Here is a 17,280-nt window from a genome sequence, read left to right on the forward strand (position 1 = left end):
CCGGCCGAAAATGCATAATAAAGAAGGAAAAAAACATATATAAGTCGCACTTATATAAGTCGCATTTTTGGGGGAAATTTATTTGATAAAATCCAATACCAAGAATAGACATTTGAAAGGCAATTTAAAATAAATAAAGAATAGTGAACAACAGGCTGAATAAGTGTACGTTATATGACGCATAAATAACCAACTGAGAACGTCCCTGGTATGTTAACGTAACATATTATGGTAAGAGTCATTCAAATAACTATAACATATAGAACATGCTATACGTTTACCAAACAATCTGTCACTCCCGATCGCTAAATCCCATGAAATCTTCCTCCCCCGGTGTCACCTCTGGTATGTCCTTTCTTTCTGCTGCTCGATTGCCGTTCTCTGCTGCATATTTCACTACGTCCAGCTTGTAATCAGCAGTATATGATTTCCTTTTCGGTGCCATTTTAGTTCAGCCCTTCTCAGTTTTTATAAGTTTACCGCCAATGTTGATGTGATCCATTTTAATAGCTACGGCAGTAGCATATAGCAGTTAGCATTCCATGACCCACAATGCACTTCTGCCATGACCCACCCCCGCAGAATTCTTATTGGTTGACGTGTGAGTGACGATTGCTGACGTGTGTGTGACGATTGCTGCCATTTGCTTCGTCTCTTACGCGAGTGAGATAAATAATATTATTTGATTATTTACGGTAATGTGCTAATAATTTCACACAAGTCTCTCCAGAGTATATGTCGCACCCACGGCCAAACTATGAAAAAAACTGCAATTTATAATCCAAAAATACGGTAGATTAATAATACGTTTTTTTTTTAAAAAGACAACTGAAACTTATGTAATATGTTACCACTTACGTCAGCAGTCAATTTAGGAGCCTTTGTAACCCGTTTTTAAAATGGTTCTATTATCCATTTATATATCAAATAATATATTGTGATATACAATGTTATTGCAAGAGGCTACAATATATATGGTGATATAGATTTTAGGCCACATCGCCCATCCCTAAATGGTACATATACTTATCGTCTGATAAACAATTGGAAGATGCCCACTGTGATACGTTGTAGTTTCCTGCCATCATAAATTTCTTTTGTTTTTTCCATTCCTTTCTGTTCGCCCTGCAGAGATTCTTCAAGTCGCTCACAGCCCGCAGACTACAGCAGTAGCTCAGACCGTTCAGAGGAGCTGAGAACACCTGACTCCATAGACGAGCCGTGGGAAAGCTCCGACGGCCGAGGGAGTCCTCAGGGTGGACGGCGGTACCCGGCCATGCAGATAATGGGCAGTGGGCTGCTGGCAGAGATGAAGGCCAAGCAGGAGAGGAGAGCACACAAGGTGAGCTGGTAGGGAAGCATGCATTTAGTTAAGCCTTCATGTGAAAACCATGCTTTAGCTGTAATATTGTGACTACTGTACATATATTTAGATAGCAAATGTTGCATTATTAAATCATCTGGATGCAGACATTGAGCTCTTATGCTTGAAAAATCTGTGTTTTCCAGTCTTCCAGCCCTGACAGGCCTGACAGTAATTCCACAGGTGAGTTATGCATAAGAATATTTTAGATTGATACACCATGCATTCAAAACACAAACCAAGACAAAGGTAGGAATGTTCATTTTTGTTTCAAGGATTCAAGGAAATGCATAATCACACCAACACAGATGAGACACGTGAGTTATGTGACCTCAATAAACTCAACCAAGTCCTGCCTGTTTTCTTTCTCATTCTAGCTCAGTAGGCACTTTTCTAGTCCACTTGTCTACTGTATCAAAATCAGTGTTGTCTATCCAACCGCTAATATTACACTCTGTAACCTATTTTTAGAAATATTGCATATTTTGCATTTTCCCATTATGAAAGAAATGTTGCTTTTTTTTTTACAAAAAGGCCATAAAAATAAACCTTGTATCATAAATTGATAAAAGATTTCAAGAAAGTAAAATAAATATATAAGTATGTGTATATATGTATATGTGTATATATGTTTATGTATGTATATGTATAATTATGTGTATATATGTGTGTGTGTGTGTGTGTGTGCGCGTGTGTGTGTGTGTATATATGTATATGTATATATATATATATATATATATATATATATATATATATATATATATATATATATATATATATATATACTCTATATATATACTCTATATATATATATATATATATATAAATATACGTGTGTGTGTGTGTATAGGGGTGTAAAAATTAATCGGTGCAAACCAATAACTGATTTGAACTTTAGAGATATGAGTTTACCGTTTTCTGAGCCTCAATCTACCGTATATGTAATATGGATCGGGTGATGTCCGGGTGAAAAGTCATGAATCGGTTGAAGGCGGATCTGACACTAAATATAGCCGCCCTCATCTTCCGAGTCTTCTGTGATGACGTACTACAAGAGTAGCGTTGTCGTTTGCGACTGACAAGGACAGACCAACATGGCAGACAGTAATTCTGATTGACTTACCAAAAAAAAACAATCACATACCAATGCATAAGTTTTTGTGCCTGAATCTAGCCAACCATAGAAGGCACCACACAGGGTAAACCAATCAGAAGCAACCTTTGCATCTTTATTTTTCACTAATACCTCAGAGCAGTGTTGTCAACTTGGCGACTTTCTCGCTATATCTAGTATCTTTTCAACTCCTCTTAGTGACTTTCTTTCTCAAAAGCGACTACCAACAAATCTAGCAATTTGGTTGGATGTTTAGAGACATGAAAACGTGTATCTCTCGTGTGCCCAATGTACAAGCGGTGCTGCTGTGAGCCTTTCCTCGCAGGCGGTCCCCTGTCTACTGAATGTCTTGTCTTAGACATCTTGTCATGAAAACACATGTTGTTGCACTTTTAAGTGCAATGACAATGAATTCCATTCCATTCTCGTCAGAGCAGTGAGGAGACCCACACCCACTGTGTGCAAAGCTGCCACTGTTTCTGCCTTGGCTGGCATGTGCCGTAAATGTTTCATTACTGTCACGCTTCAAATAAAAACAAACCTATCGTTAATGTCAATGAGCCAGTCAATAGATTTGGTTTGTTTGTGAATATCACAACCCTTCAGTCTTTTGATCAAATTTGATAGTCATTTAACGATGTTCAACAAGGACAAATACCATTAAACTTAGAATCAACAGAAGAAGATTAATTTACAGTTCTAATCATAATTTGCATTTTTCAACTCACTTCTTCTTTTCTTTAAGTTTGTGGATTGCAATGACTTGAAGTTGATAGTTCTATTATTTGCTAATAATTAACACAAGAACCGCCTGTTTTGTATGTCTCTATTTAAAAAATAAACACAACATTGTTCTGACCTGATACATTTAATTTTCTATTTACCATTCAAATCTTCCATCTGCATCGAATCAAATAATTTTGCATCATATCGAATCACATTGAATCGAAATGTAAAAAAAGCATTGTTAGTGAATTGTATCGTAACCCATGTATCAAGATTCATATCGGATCGCCATTTAAGGCAGAGATGCACACCCCTAATATATATATATATATATATATATATATATATATATATATATATATATATATATATATATATATATAAATATATATATATATATAAAACCCCTAATTAATAATGATTAATCACAGGTTTAGAGTGTGATTAATCTGATTAAAAAATTAACCACCTGACAGCCCTAATATATATGTATATATTAGGGTTGTCAAGTGATTCATTTTCTTAATCAGATTAATTAATCGTGATTAATCACAGGTTAATATTCGTTTGCATAAATAACATTTGCTGAGAAAATTACCCCAATATGTGGGTACAAATGCAATTTGGTAGACAGAATGTCATACAGGAACGTTTTTTAAATGTTTTGTTTGCTCAAAACTTGGTGACAGTAAGTATCGTAAGATTTAAGTGCACATTTTGAAAGTCTTTGCAGTTTGCAATAATCTTGCAAACAATGTACAGTTACTAATGGATAATGTAGTAAACGCTCTCTTAAACAAGTTAACATAGTGCACCATTTACTTTTCTTTAGTTTAAACAGTTGTTGAAACAAACAAGTTTGCTTACCTTTTTCAGGTGACTAGGCCGATCTCTTGTTTGGGATGATGCGACCCCAGCTTGTTGTGATTACTTACAGTCGTCCAGTGTTCTCCAGGAAGCAACATAAATTCACATTCAGTCTGTAGTGCAAATTGGTGTTCTTGTTTGTGTAGTACAGTTGGTTTATCCTTGCTGTAATTGTGCCTCTCCAAGGTATTGTACGATGAATCAGCTGTGCTGAAATGAATGACATCTTCTTGCAGGACTTGGTCTTCACAGATGTTAGATGTTCTGCATGTGGTAGCTATCCATTTAGCAAAGGCATATGTTTAACTTAACTGTGCTACTTTTGTTGACAACATTGTCTCAGCAAACATTGCCAGCGTAGCGTTCTCTGCTTCTTGTCGCTGTAGCTAGCATTCATGTTAGCACGTAGCTATCGGCGCGAGCAAAGCAACAGCACCAGCTGACCGGCAGCAGCCGTCACAGCTCGCTGAGGACGGTGACTGCTGTTTGCTTTCACTTCAGAGTCTCCAAGACACAAAAAAAGTCTGCAATATCACCGGGAAAAGTCACTAGATTTATGGCTAGTAGCTGTTTTGTTCACAAAAAAAGTCGTCAAGGGGATTGGCAACACTGTCGGCGCCATCTTTCACTACGTTTTTTGCTTTAAGATGGTATTTTAAACTTCATGTGCGCCGATGATAAAAAGGTTTGTCGCTGCAATACCAACAAGTTACCTTAGTTTTATCCAAAGTTTTGTTTTGAAGCGAAATGGGCCGCCCCTCATCACGATCACAGACTGTGTAACAAAGCCGGCTTAACCCGAAAGTGATGAATCTTCTTTCATATTGATAACGCAATAATTTATTTTCATGTTGACAGCCCTTGTATAGTCAATCTTAAGCTTGCAATCTTAACCTGCTTTACGCTTTCACAGGTTCTCTAGAGAAGACTGCAGCTCGTGTTGAAACCAAGCCTGATCCCGCTCCTCGTGCCCGGGTTCCATCTTCCTCGAGCTCCTCAGGGGGACCAGTGAGTCCTAAACCACTAATGCCTCAGGGAGCAAAGCCTGCTCTGTCTGCCCGACCCTCCTTGCCGCACAAGCCGAGAACAGCAAGCAGTAGGAGCATAGGTACTGTGAAAGCCTTTGCTTTGTCAACCTGCTGCGAAGATCAAATGTTTTATTATTTCCTTTTGCATCATTTGTCTTAAAAGATGAGAACTTGGATGCTCCCAATGGTGAGGGGCTGTCTCCGAAAGCCACGGCTTCATCACTGAAGAAGGCTTTACCAGAAAAAGACAAGGAAGCCCATAACAGTTTGCAGCCTGGAAGTTCTGCCAATAAATCTACTCAGGAAGGTAAGGACTTGTTTTTGGTTGAGAACGACAAAAGTATTGTATTGATTACATTTTTGATCAAAATTATAATCAGACAAAGACACAGAATGGCACTGTAACAATATCAAATGAATTGTTACATTATATCTAGGGATGTAACGGTATCAAAATCTCACAGTACGATACTATCACGGTATCAAGGCAACAATATGATAGCGTGGTGTATGTAAAAAAAAAAAAAAAGACGTGGTAAAAATTGTATAAAGTATAAAATGAATTGGCATGAATGTTCTGTGATGAGGTGGCAACTTGTCCAGGGTGTAACCCGCCTTCCGCCCGATTGTAGCTGAGATAGGCTCCAGCGCCCCCTGCGACCCCAAAGGGAATAAGCGGTAGGAAATGGATGGATGGATGGGCATGAATGTTTAGGATAAACACACTTACTGTAATCAAACACTGACTTAATGCTTAAATGTTCTAATCATATTTATTACTACAAAAATGTATTTTTAAGTGTAAAGAATAGTGCAGGCGCATTCACTGTTTCAAGCATAAATTATGCAGGGTGTACACTGCCTTCCACCCAAGTGCAGATGAATAGGCTCCAGCCCCCATGCGACATTGAGAGAGACAAGTGGTTGAAAATGGATGGATGGATTGATTATTTATCAAGTAGTTTTTCAGTGTACACGTATTTCCCTCTGTGCAGTGCAATGTCATCGGCTGGCCCTGTGTTGGCTTGGAAACACTCGAGACTAAAGTGGCGCGCTTCGCTTTGCAGAAAACAGACTTTCTTACCTTTGCCAAAGAGGTTGTGTTTTCGCCAGGGTTTATTTGTGTGTCCATAACTGTCCATAACTGTTAAGAGTTATTTTGATGACATTTTCAGGAAGTGTCCAAAAAATACAATTCCTCTTATTTACTACAAGCACGAAAACACTTCACTTCCTGCTTACAGTGTTCCACACCCCCATCTTGCCGGTCCCGTGCTGTGCAGAGGATTGTGGGTAGAAGGTGTAGTTTATTTTCAGACGTGGCCAACGCTAAAGCGCCAAACAAAACTACAGTCACCAAGTTTTCGTTCGATACCGTCACATGTCACGGCAATATTGTAAGGACTTTAAAACCGCAATTCCGTGGTATCCACAATACCGTTACATCTCATATTATTTCCCTTTTATTATGTTTTTTTTTTTTTTCAGAATGAATTCAACAGTGCAAAATAACTAAACATAAGCAAAACCTACTATTTTCTCTGATTTAAAACCTTTGGTTTTTGCCCTTGAAGCCCTCCTATATCCAGGGTCTTATTTCCTGAGTTTGTAAACAATAACAAAAATGACAACAATATAAATAGATTTTGTGATTATAAAAATATCGATCTAATCACTGTAGAATTGACCATATATTCATATTATACTTGGTCCCAACCGGACAGATTCAAGGTTGATGGCACAAGAGAATGGACATTCGACAATGCAAGTACGATGCAGCTGTGGCAAGACCTACAAAAACATCAGAGGCCTGAAGATTCACCAGGCCCGGAAGGGGTGCAAGACATGAGAAGTTGCAGCACAGCGCACAGAAGTTTCTTTTGGTAAGACGACGGAGGAGCTAGGCCCAGAAGCAAACCACATTGCCCAGAGCCTCGAAGTGTCAGTCACTCAAAATGCCTGCACTTTACTGGCCAGGAGTTTGCGAAGCCTTCTAGTACCATCAGTTGCCACCAGTGACCATATTGCGCCGAGCCAAGAACACGTGCATGGACATGTGCTATCGGGCTATCCAAGGACGCAATGGCCCCAGACTCTGAAGAAAACTCTGTGGCATCCGTTTAACAAGGACATAGACCACATCTTAGAGGAGCGGACTGCTAAGAGAAATGTGGACCGCCGACTGACTACTATGATGACAATCATAGGGAATATTGCAGTAGAGTGATTCGGGATAAAGGAGGCCAAGTCTGCAACTTCAGCCTATGTTCCGAACCACCGAGCCAGGAGAAAAAGCGCCTCATGGAAAGGCTCAAGGCACTCAAGAGTCAGTACAGGAAGGCCAGAGATGTGGAATAGGAAGGTCTATTAGATATTCGAGCATTCCTGAGGAAATATCTGCTGACCTTGCTAAGAGCAGAGAGCCACAAGAGAAGGGAAGGAAGAGAGCTGCATTTCTGTTTAACCCTTTCAATCTGACCAAGGAACTGCTCGGTCAGAACAGGACTGGGCACTTTTGAAAGACACCATCGACAGCCACCTCAAGAGTACTATGTCGACAGCAGGAGAGAACAACCTCTGGGCCCTTGCAAGGCTCTCAAAACTCCACCAGAACCAACATCAGAGTTCAACCTGAAGGAACACTGTATGAAGGAAGTGGAGGGACTGGTGAGGAGGGCAAGAGTTAGCTCAGCACCAGGTCCAAGTAAAGGACCCTACAATGTCAATAAGAGGTGCCCGAAACTTCTCCAACGGCTCACGAATGCCTTGAAGGTACTCTGGAGAAGGGAGATAATCACCAACATTTAGCGCTGCGCTGAAGGGGTTCATTTCCAAAGAGGAGCGGTCTGAGAAGGTAGATTAGTTTTGGATCATCTCTCTGCTCAGTTTGGAGATCAAAATATTCTTTCAAGAAGGGGTAGAGGGAACTTGGATGTTCTGTGGCTCTCAAACACCTACAGCTCAATCCCACATCATCTGGTTGAAGTGGCACTTGACAAGTATCATGTTCCACTGAAGATGAAACACCTCATATTGGATTATTACAGCAAATTCAGCCTGAGTGTCTCTTCAGGCCAGACAATATTTGATTGACAACGAGTGGAAAGTGGAATCATCACTGGTTGCACCATTTTGTGGCCCTGTTAGCCTAGTCAAATAACATGCTTGTCAACTGGAAGTGGAATCCCCAAAGGATCAAGTTCCTTATTCAGAGGGTTTATCATGTTCTATCCAGCCTTTCTAACTTCTTCTTGGGGCAGCGTAGCTCGGTTGGTAGAGCGGCCGTGCCAGCAACCTGAGGGTTCTAGGTTCCATCCCCGCTTCTGCCATCCTAGTCACAGCTGTTGTGTCCTTGGGCAAGACACTTCACCCACACTGGTTTAAAAATGTAACTTACATAATGGGTTTCATTATGTAAAGCGCTTTGAGCCACTAGAGAAAAGCGCTATATAAATATAATTCACTTCACTTCACTTATGGGGCAAAGTGGAGACACCGACTTATCCCCTCTGCTCCATAGTTGGAGTAGAGGGGATATTCTAAGGCTGTGAGCGAAGGCCGCTATTTCTGGAGACAAGACCAGGTCCTCAAGTCCATTGCTAAGGCCATCAGCAGGGGTAACGGAGCCGGCAGGCGCATCAATACCAGAACGATCCAGTTTGTGAGGGCAGTAGAGCAGCCAAAGATCAAACCCAAGAACAACCTGGGTAATGTCAGTTGACCTGGTGCAGCAGCTGAGAATTCCATCTTACATCACCCAGTCTTGAGAAAAAACATCATCTTGGTCTCAGGCGCCAGGAGCTGACTGTGCCCTGGAAGGAAAGGATGAAGGAGGCTCAAGAGAGGGGATGGGCAAAATATCAGGAGCTTGTGAAATACTGCCACAGAAATGGGTGAAAGACCAGGTGCATGCCGGTAGAGGTGGGCTGTTGGGGATTTACCGGCCATTCCCTTAGCAAGGCCTATGGAACTTTGGGCATCACAGGGCAAAGCTGGAGGAGAGCTTTCCAGTCAGACGTGGAGGCAGCAGAGAGGCATCAAGATTGCTCTGGCCAAAGAGGGGAGACCTGTGAAGGCCGTAAGCCCCTTTGACACAGGCGGGGGCTTGATCAACACATATCGGGTCGCCTGCCAGAGGGTGTCTGTTGCAAGCCCTGAAACAACCAGCAAAGCCAGGTTACAACACTGATGTCCAAGTTTGTGCAAAGGAAATGTATTTCCTATTTTGCCCATCCCCTTTAAACTATCGTTATTAATGATATTTGTATCAATATGCCAACATTTTTACATTCAAGAGCTCTCTAGCTTAGTGGTTAACATGGCTTATTGTATCCTCCTACAGTGTGAATGTTTAGCTACGCCTTGTCCTGCAGTGATACTTGTGAGAAACATAGTTTAAGTACCACCAAGACAGTGTGGATTAATTAGCAAGGACGCTACATTGTGTTGGGAATAGGGATGATGTTTGTTAAGAAATTAGCAATTTCGATGCCATTATCGAACCGATTCCTTATCGATTCTCTTATCGAATCCAGATAGGTTGTTATATATGGAAAACAACACACAATACTTTGTTTGACAAAAGCTCACTTATTTTTTAAGAAAAAAATTTAATAAATTAAAAAAATAAATATTGACTGTTGTTACCCCAAAAAATTTTTACTAAAATAAATAAATATTGACTGTTAGTGCCCCTTTAAGTGGGCCACTTAAGAAAAATACATGCAGGGAAAATCCTGCATTAATTTGTATTGTACAGCACTTTACATTTGAAACAAATCTCAGGGTAATGGTGTTGTTTACTTTTTGCTCCATTACATGTCAGCAAAATACAATTATTAACCTACTTGTATTCGTCTGTGTTCACCAGGTTGAAGGGTAGAAGATTTTTCACCATCATTCTCGTTAGCTTGCGAGTAATGTTGTTACTCTCCTCCTCACTCATCTTACTGCGCTCTGCGTTATACCTCGCTATGGTAAATGGGTTAACGCTCTGTGCTACAGAGCAAACACTGCACTGGTCACTCTGGCTGTCATGAATGTCATCATCTAAAATAGGATAACGTTAACATTATCTTAATTCACATCTTGCGAGCACTAGTTTATTAGACAGACCTGCAAACTCTGGAGTGGTGTAGGCTACAAGATACCGTTAAAGTTATCAGACACATACAAAAAGGCTAACGTTAACGTTACCGTTAGCCACTGACTATGCTTAGGTAACGTTAGTCTATCATTACTGTAGTCCTTGTTGACATAAGAGGTAACGTTATTTTAGCCTAAAGGCTCCAAGTGAGCAGATATGGAAATTAACCAGCAACAGTTAATGTTAGTTAGTCACCGGCACTATCACTGGGACTGCAGGTTGAAGCAGAGGAAGAGGGGTGTGCTTCGTCATCTCTATCGCTGCTTCTCCACGTGTCGAAGACACGACACATTTCTCTAACCTTCAGGTTATGTACGGCCTGAACATGTTTCAACATGTTTGTTGTACTGCTCCCCTTACATGAGAGCGAAGCCTGGCAATAATTGCAGATAGCCGTTTTCTCGTCGTATTTCTTAGTAAAGTTAAGCCATGCCTTGGAGCGTTTTTTCCGGTCCATTGTTGTTGCTGCTTCTGTATCTGCCACCGAATGACTGAGCTAAATCATTTCCTGTGACCTGCCACAGGACATTTCCTGTGACACGGGATTCATTCCCAGGGATTCGAATAAAGAACCAAATCTTTTTCTTTGCTACAGTGGCTTTGATAACGGGAACCGTTTCTCAAAAAGGGATTTGAATCCATGGAATTGTTTTTTTCTTATCAAACAATCAGAAGAACCGGTTTTCGAACATCATCCGTAGTTGGGAATGCAGTCGTTTGGTTGTCGTTGTCAAATTTGCTGACACAGCTGGAATGTGTCCTTAACATGCGTTATCACGATATAACAATAGTAAAGCTCTATAGTCAGCCAAATTTATATCGCATATCGTCGATATCGCGCAACCCGAGTTTGAGTTTCCTCTCACTTTGCATTCATTTGTTATAGTGTATAAAAAACCTAAAATTAATTACTGTTCAAAAGTCCACCTCAATCTTTGTTTAAATAACGTTTTACACAGCAGGCTTTCTGAAAATGTAACAAAACACCAAATATTATGTAAAGCAAAGCTAACCAAATAAACAGATTTCCCCCAAGTCTTGTAGAATGTTAGCTAAGGAAGAACCTGACACATCTTAGCAAGGAGTCGGATAAAAATGCAGATACAGGAAAAACATTTTTACAGACACAATTGTATTCTTTATGTTTCCTGCAGGAAGTAGCCTGCTAACTAACCCCCCAAAAATAAGCAGAAACAAATTATTTCTCAAAATTCAACAGACAATACCCCATAATGACAACGTGAAAGTTTTTTTAATACATTTTTTCAAATGTATTAAAAACATTTTTAAAAACTGAGAATTCCCATGTAAATAAGTATTTACAGCCTTTGCCATGAAGCTCAAACGTGACCTCAGGTGTATTCTGTTTCAACTGAACATCTTTGAAATGTTCCTACAGCTTTATTGGAGTTCAATTAAGTTGGTTAGACATAGGCTTGGGCCGATAACAAATTTTGCTTGACGATATATTGACCTACGAATTATTGCCGATAAACGATATTATTGACATTATTTTTATGAGACCAAGTTAACCATTGATGTAATAATATTACATAATAATGATGCATGTATATCCTTTCAATTGCAATACACTTGTCTTTCTCATGTATTTTAATATTGTAATTGGAATGAAAACATTAAAATCTCCAAGCAAAATAAAACAAACAAATAAAAATTACATTGTCGTTTAGCAAAACAAATACAAATATACACAACCATAACAAAAAATAAAATGGCTAAATAAAGTATTGACAAACAAAGTTGCACTTCAATATTGAACATTTAGGCAGAGGTTGAGTTGTACATTACTTAACTGACAATCAAGTTAGGACCTTCTTAAACAATACTGCAGAGAAACAATATAAACATTAGAGATAAAACAGATATATTAACAGGTCTTTTGCAAAACAAATTAAGTTTGGCAGATTCCGAGTGAGGAACACCGACATGAGATGACAACATGACAGCACTTTAAAAAAATCCTAGTTTTATAACTGTATTAAATAGCAGCATGTCTTTGGTGTATTTAACCACTTTCTGTGAGCGCACACTATTTTGCACTGTTTTGTTTACAATGATCAGACTTGTTCACCAAACGCCAAGTGAGTGTGGACTGTCAGTGGTTATGTTTCAAGTAGGCGTGCAGGTTTGTCATATTCGCGCACATTCATCAAAATGGCTTTTCGGTGGTGATAGGCTCATCCTGTTTCAAAGGTTTAAAGTCAAATATTCCCACAGTGGTGTGGTGGCATTTAGTTTTGTGATAATTTTGTCCACGTTAGCTGCTACATGCTAACTAGTTGCACTGTGTGATGCTAGTGTGAGAACAACCCCGCGTCGTTGCACACAGAGTCAAAGACGAGGACAAGATAATTCACCCCCTTCTTTTCATTCCGCTATGATACAAGCGCGTAGCTTGAATGCTCTTGAAGCATGCACGTGGCGATTATTCGACGCTGGAAAACTTACGGTAGTCAGTTTTCATTTATCGTTGGTTAATTGACTTATCAAATATCAGCCCAGGCATAATTAGACATGATTTGGAAAGGCACACACCTCCAGGTACCACACTTGACAGTGCATGGCAGAGCACAAACCAAGAATGAAGTCGAAAGAATTGTCTTCAGACCTCAGAGAAAGCATCGTCTCGAGGCAGACATCTGAGGAAGGGTGCAGAAAAATATCTGCTGCCTTGAAGGTCACAATGAGCACAGTAGCCTCCATCATACATAAATGGAAGACGTTTGGAACTCCCAAGACTCTTCCTAGACCTGGCCAGCTGTCTAAACTGAGCGATCAGGAGAGAAGGGCCCTTGTCAGCGAGGTGATTAAGAACCCGATGGTCACTCTGTCAGAGCTACAGCATTCGTCTGTGAAGAGAGTAAACCTTCCAGAAGGACTACCATGTCTATAGCAATCCACCAATCAGACCTGCAGTAGTGGCAGACAGGAGCCATTCATTAGTAAAAGTTTGCCAAAATGCACCTGAAAGACTCTTAAACAATGACAAAACTAAATTCTTTGGTCTGATGTGACAAAGATTGAACTCTTTGGCATGAATGGCATCATGTTTGGAGGAAACCAGGCACCACTCATCACCATTCCGATACCATCCCTCCAGTGAAGCATGGTGGTGGCAGCATCATGCTGTTGGGATGTTTTTTCAGCAGCAGGAACTGGTAGACTAGTCCGGATAGAGAGAAAGCTGAATGCAGCATTGTACAGAGACATCCTGGATGAAAACCTTCTCCAGAGCACTCTTGAACTCGGAAAGGACAACGACCCTAAGCACACAGCCAAGATATCAAAGAAATGGCTTTAGGGGAATTCTGTAAATGTCTTTCAGTGGCTTGTCCAGACTGTTTTAACATCTCTTGAGAGATCTGAAAATGTCTGTGCACTGACGCTTCTCATCCAACCTGAGGTAGCTTGAGAGGTGCTGCAAAGAGAAATGGGCAAAACTGCCCAGAGATAGGTGTGCCAAGCTTGTGGCATTGTGTTCATAAAGACTTGAGGCTGTAATTTCTGCCAAAGGACAACAAAGTATTGAGCAAAGGCTGTGAATACTTATGTACATGTGAGTTCTTAGTTTCTTATTTTTGATATAATAATTTTTAATAATTCTAACAAAACCTTTCAATTTGTCACTTTGGAGTATTGTGTGTTGAATGTTGAGGACAAAAATTAATTTCATTTTGGAATAAAGCTGTAACATAACAAAATGTGGAAAAAGTGAAGCGCTGTGAATACTTTCTGGATGCACTGTATGATTGCACCATGCATGGACAAACAACGAAACAAAACAAAACCACCATCTTCACACCCACATTCACTGTCGGGGCGTCCGCGGTGCTCCACGCAATCGTCTGCGGGAGGTTGGGGACAGCACAGCCAGAGACAGGAACAGATCCAACAAACCAGCCCAAAAGAGCCAACTCCATCCTAGGCTGCCCACTCGCTCTGTGTCAATGTTTGATTCACGTGGATGAGTGAGATTCCATCCAGAGAGACTGAAGTGTCCGATGCATGCTCATCCAGCCAGGACTCCGTGAAGCTTGTCCTTCCCGATGCTCGTCGTCAGCTCCACAGACCCGTCTCTTCCTCAGCATCTCCTCCTGTCCCTCCACGCGGATTCCGGTGTGGTAAAGATCCAGCATCTGATCTTCGGTCCAAACATGGAAATGGCCGAAAGGCTCCCCTGAGGCAGCTCCAAAAGTCCACCAAAAAGTAGTGCAGCCTTGTTGCCCGAACCAAAATACAAACAACACATGAAGACGAGGGAAACATCAAGAACACAAAAGATGACACACAAGAGCATGAAGCTCCTGCAACCAGCAGCCACTGCAGTGCCAGATCTATTCATGGCGGTACACTGCAGCAAAGATTCACTATTGAAGGTTTTTACATCATTTACTTTCTTGCCATCTCCTTATCATGTCTCTGTTGTCTTTTAGGGAGAAAGGCTCCTGGGTCTGAATCCTGTCAGCGTTCCAGCCATCAGCGTACCAACTCTAACGACCACGCCCCCTTCAAGACCAAGGGACCATCAACTAAGTCAGACAAGGACAAAACAGGCAAAGAATCGACAGATCCTGAAAAAGATGCTGACAAAGAAATGATTTTAATATGAACACATTGGGAACAAAAAGCCATTAACTTCCCTTCATAAGGTTTTTAATGATTTGACCCTTCAAAGTACAAATTAGTTTGCAACTATTTCCTTCTCATGATACTCTTTCTACTGCTAAACCAAAACTCAGAGCTTCCGTCTGCCACAATTGATTTCATGTATTAATCATGTGACCTGACATGTAGCCGCGAAAGAGAGGCTGGGAAATAACTTGCTAATGTCCAAGTGCCCCAAAGGTACCAAACACCTAACAACCATCACTGTACTGTACTTGAAGTCTGCTTTACAACCACAACCTAATGGCATTTTCTTCTTTCTAAGACTTTTTCTACACGCTGAAATCTGCTTTTTCGGATCTATTATGCAACTCGCCTTTTTCACAGGACGATACATGTTGAGCTAAGCATCTCAGCACAGATTCCGCTTCATGTAGCTTCGCTGAGAATCTGAGCACCAGACAAGCAAGTAAAGGAATCACCCTGTGAGGACTGTCTGGGAGACTTTTGCTGAGCGACCGTTAAGGAGTTATATTAGCACACTGTGGATGAACACCCTTTAACTGCAGGGGTCTGTTTGGATGCTGTCCACTGTTTAGGCTACATTGCAATGTAAGAAGGAGCTGTGCTGCATGCCATGTTTTGTTTTGTCAAATTGTCTTTTTTTCCTCTCATAACGTTTGTACAGTGAGGGCTTCCAACCTTAATTGCTTGAATGCAACGTTTGTCCAAAAGTTAACTGGAGGTGGGGGGGAGGGGAGGATGGTTGATTTTTTTGTATATACTTTTTTCAGCACAAGCCTCATATCAGGTTGTGGTACAGCAGATGGTCTTTTTGACACTGCGTTACAACATGTCCACTCACTGTTCTGCAAGTGCACTGAGAGGGACGCAGGATTCATCCAGATTGGATTGATGGAAGTTCTTCAGCCGTCCTGGGCTTGTTTTTTTTGGGGGGGGGGGACTTTGTGCAAGGCCAGAGACGCACAAGCCACATTTTCCCAAACTAGCTTTCACACACAGATCTGACAAAATTGCCGTATCAAAGTCATAACTGAAGATTATTTATTGAATGATGGTATTGTTTTGCATATATAAACAAGTAAGTAATAAAATGTATTCATTATCACTCCTTCTGTTTTGGCTCTGATACAGCTTCCAAAGGTGGGCTGCTTGTCCGTCTCACTGCCTTTTACACAACAAACATTCCCGTATAAAACGAGCTAATAGCTAAGTATGTTGTTCCGAACAACACTGTTCTTGTTGTACATACTGTAAGAACCTGATGTCAACAACATTTGTTTGTATTTATTTCTGTCCTCGACGTCACCTATTTTGTCAAAAAGCACAGGTGTTCATAAGAGTGCGCACGTGCACACAAAGTGTTGCTGCAGCTGGATGTGACTAGGTGTGTGTTTGGGACTGCATGATGTGCACTGTACTGTATGTAAATAGTATGTTCCTCTAAACCTGCAGGCGTGTGTGTAATAAATGCACATGTAATATGCACACTGTGACTGTTGTTTTTCTGCTCACGCCTGTAAGAACATGTTTTGCCACACTGCTTGTAACAAGTTTGGGATAACGTCCAACATCTTCCTCATTGTTGTTTGCCCCTACTCACTTGTACATTGTGTTTATAAAGCCAAAATTGTTTCTACGTGTGCATTTGTTCTAACATTTCTCTTATGAGTCTCACTAAATACTAAAGACTCGTTTGCACATATTTACTTTTGCTTTCAATCATTGTGTTCTGCGGGTGTCCATGTGATCAGTTCTGATTAAAAATGATTTGACTGTCCTTAAAATGTGGTGCTTTTTTTTACTTTGAGGAATATCACTAATTTCATCAACATCTTTTTTTTAAAGATACACGTAGAGAAGGTAAAATATGGTTTTAAAAAGTAGGTAAACAAAAGTAAAGGGAGCTTTAAAAAAAAAGTGCATGAAAAATATGGTTAAAAAAAGGCAAACTCAGGTGTAAATTAGGTTAATAAAAGGTAGGTAAACCGGTAAAAAAAAGAGGTACATTTAGATTAAAAATTAAAAAAGGGTAAACAGGTTAAAGACCGGGAAAAGGTCAACAAAAGTAAAAGGAAAAAAGTAGGTAAACAGGTAGAAGATGGTAAAAAAAAAAAGTGGGTAAACAAAGATTAAAAAAAGGTAAAATATGGTTCAAAAAAAAAAGTATGTAAACATAGGTAAAATATGGTTAAAGTGTGTAAACAGATATAAGAAAGTAAAAAGTAAGTAAAAGATGTAATCATAGATGGTAAAAAAAAAAAAAGTAGGTAAACACAAAAAGATTTGAAAAAATTGGTAAATGTGTAATAGAAGGTAAAAAGTTAGTAGGTAAACATTGGTCAAATGTGGTTAAAAAAAATAGTAGGTAAACATTGCAAAGTAGGAT

General features: G+C 40.2%; 1 protein-coding gene across 2 annotated transcripts in view; it reads left to right on the forward strand.

Annotated features, from left to right (window-relative positions):
• Positions 1-16,671, forward strand: part of LOC133598614 (F-actin-uncapping protein LRRC16A-like) — a 135,690-nt gene extending 119,019 nt beyond the window's left edge. The window contains exons 34-39 of one of the 2 annotated variants that reach the window (XM_061951344.1): positions 1,132-1,342; positions 1,510-1,546; positions 4,984-5,178; positions 5,262-5,405; positions 6,823-6,981; positions 14,699-14,840. In XM_061951344.1, coding sequence (XP_061807328.1) covers positions 1,132-1,342; positions 1,510-1,546; positions 4,984-5,178; positions 5,262-5,405; positions 6,823-6,947 — 712 coding nt within the window. In that variant the 3' untranslated portion in view covers positions 6,948-6,981; positions 14,699-14,840. Of the gene's footprint in view, positions 1-1,131; positions 1,343-1,509; positions 1,547-4,983; positions 5,179-5,261; positions 5,406-6,822; positions 6,982-14,698 lie in introns of both variants that reach the window. The other variant, XM_061951337.1, reaches the window with a different exon arrangement.
• The last annotated feature ends 609 nt before the right edge of the window (positions 16,672-17,280 follow it).

The sequence above is a fragment of the Nerophis lumbriciformis genome, linkage group LG04 (assembly GCF_033978685.3).
Source record: "Nerophis lumbriciformis linkage group LG04, RoL_Nlum_v2.1, whole genome shotgun sequence".
Taxonomy (NCBI): domain Eukaryota; kingdom Metazoa; phylum Chordata; class Actinopteri; order Syngnathiformes; family Syngnathidae; genus Nerophis; species Nerophis lumbriciformis.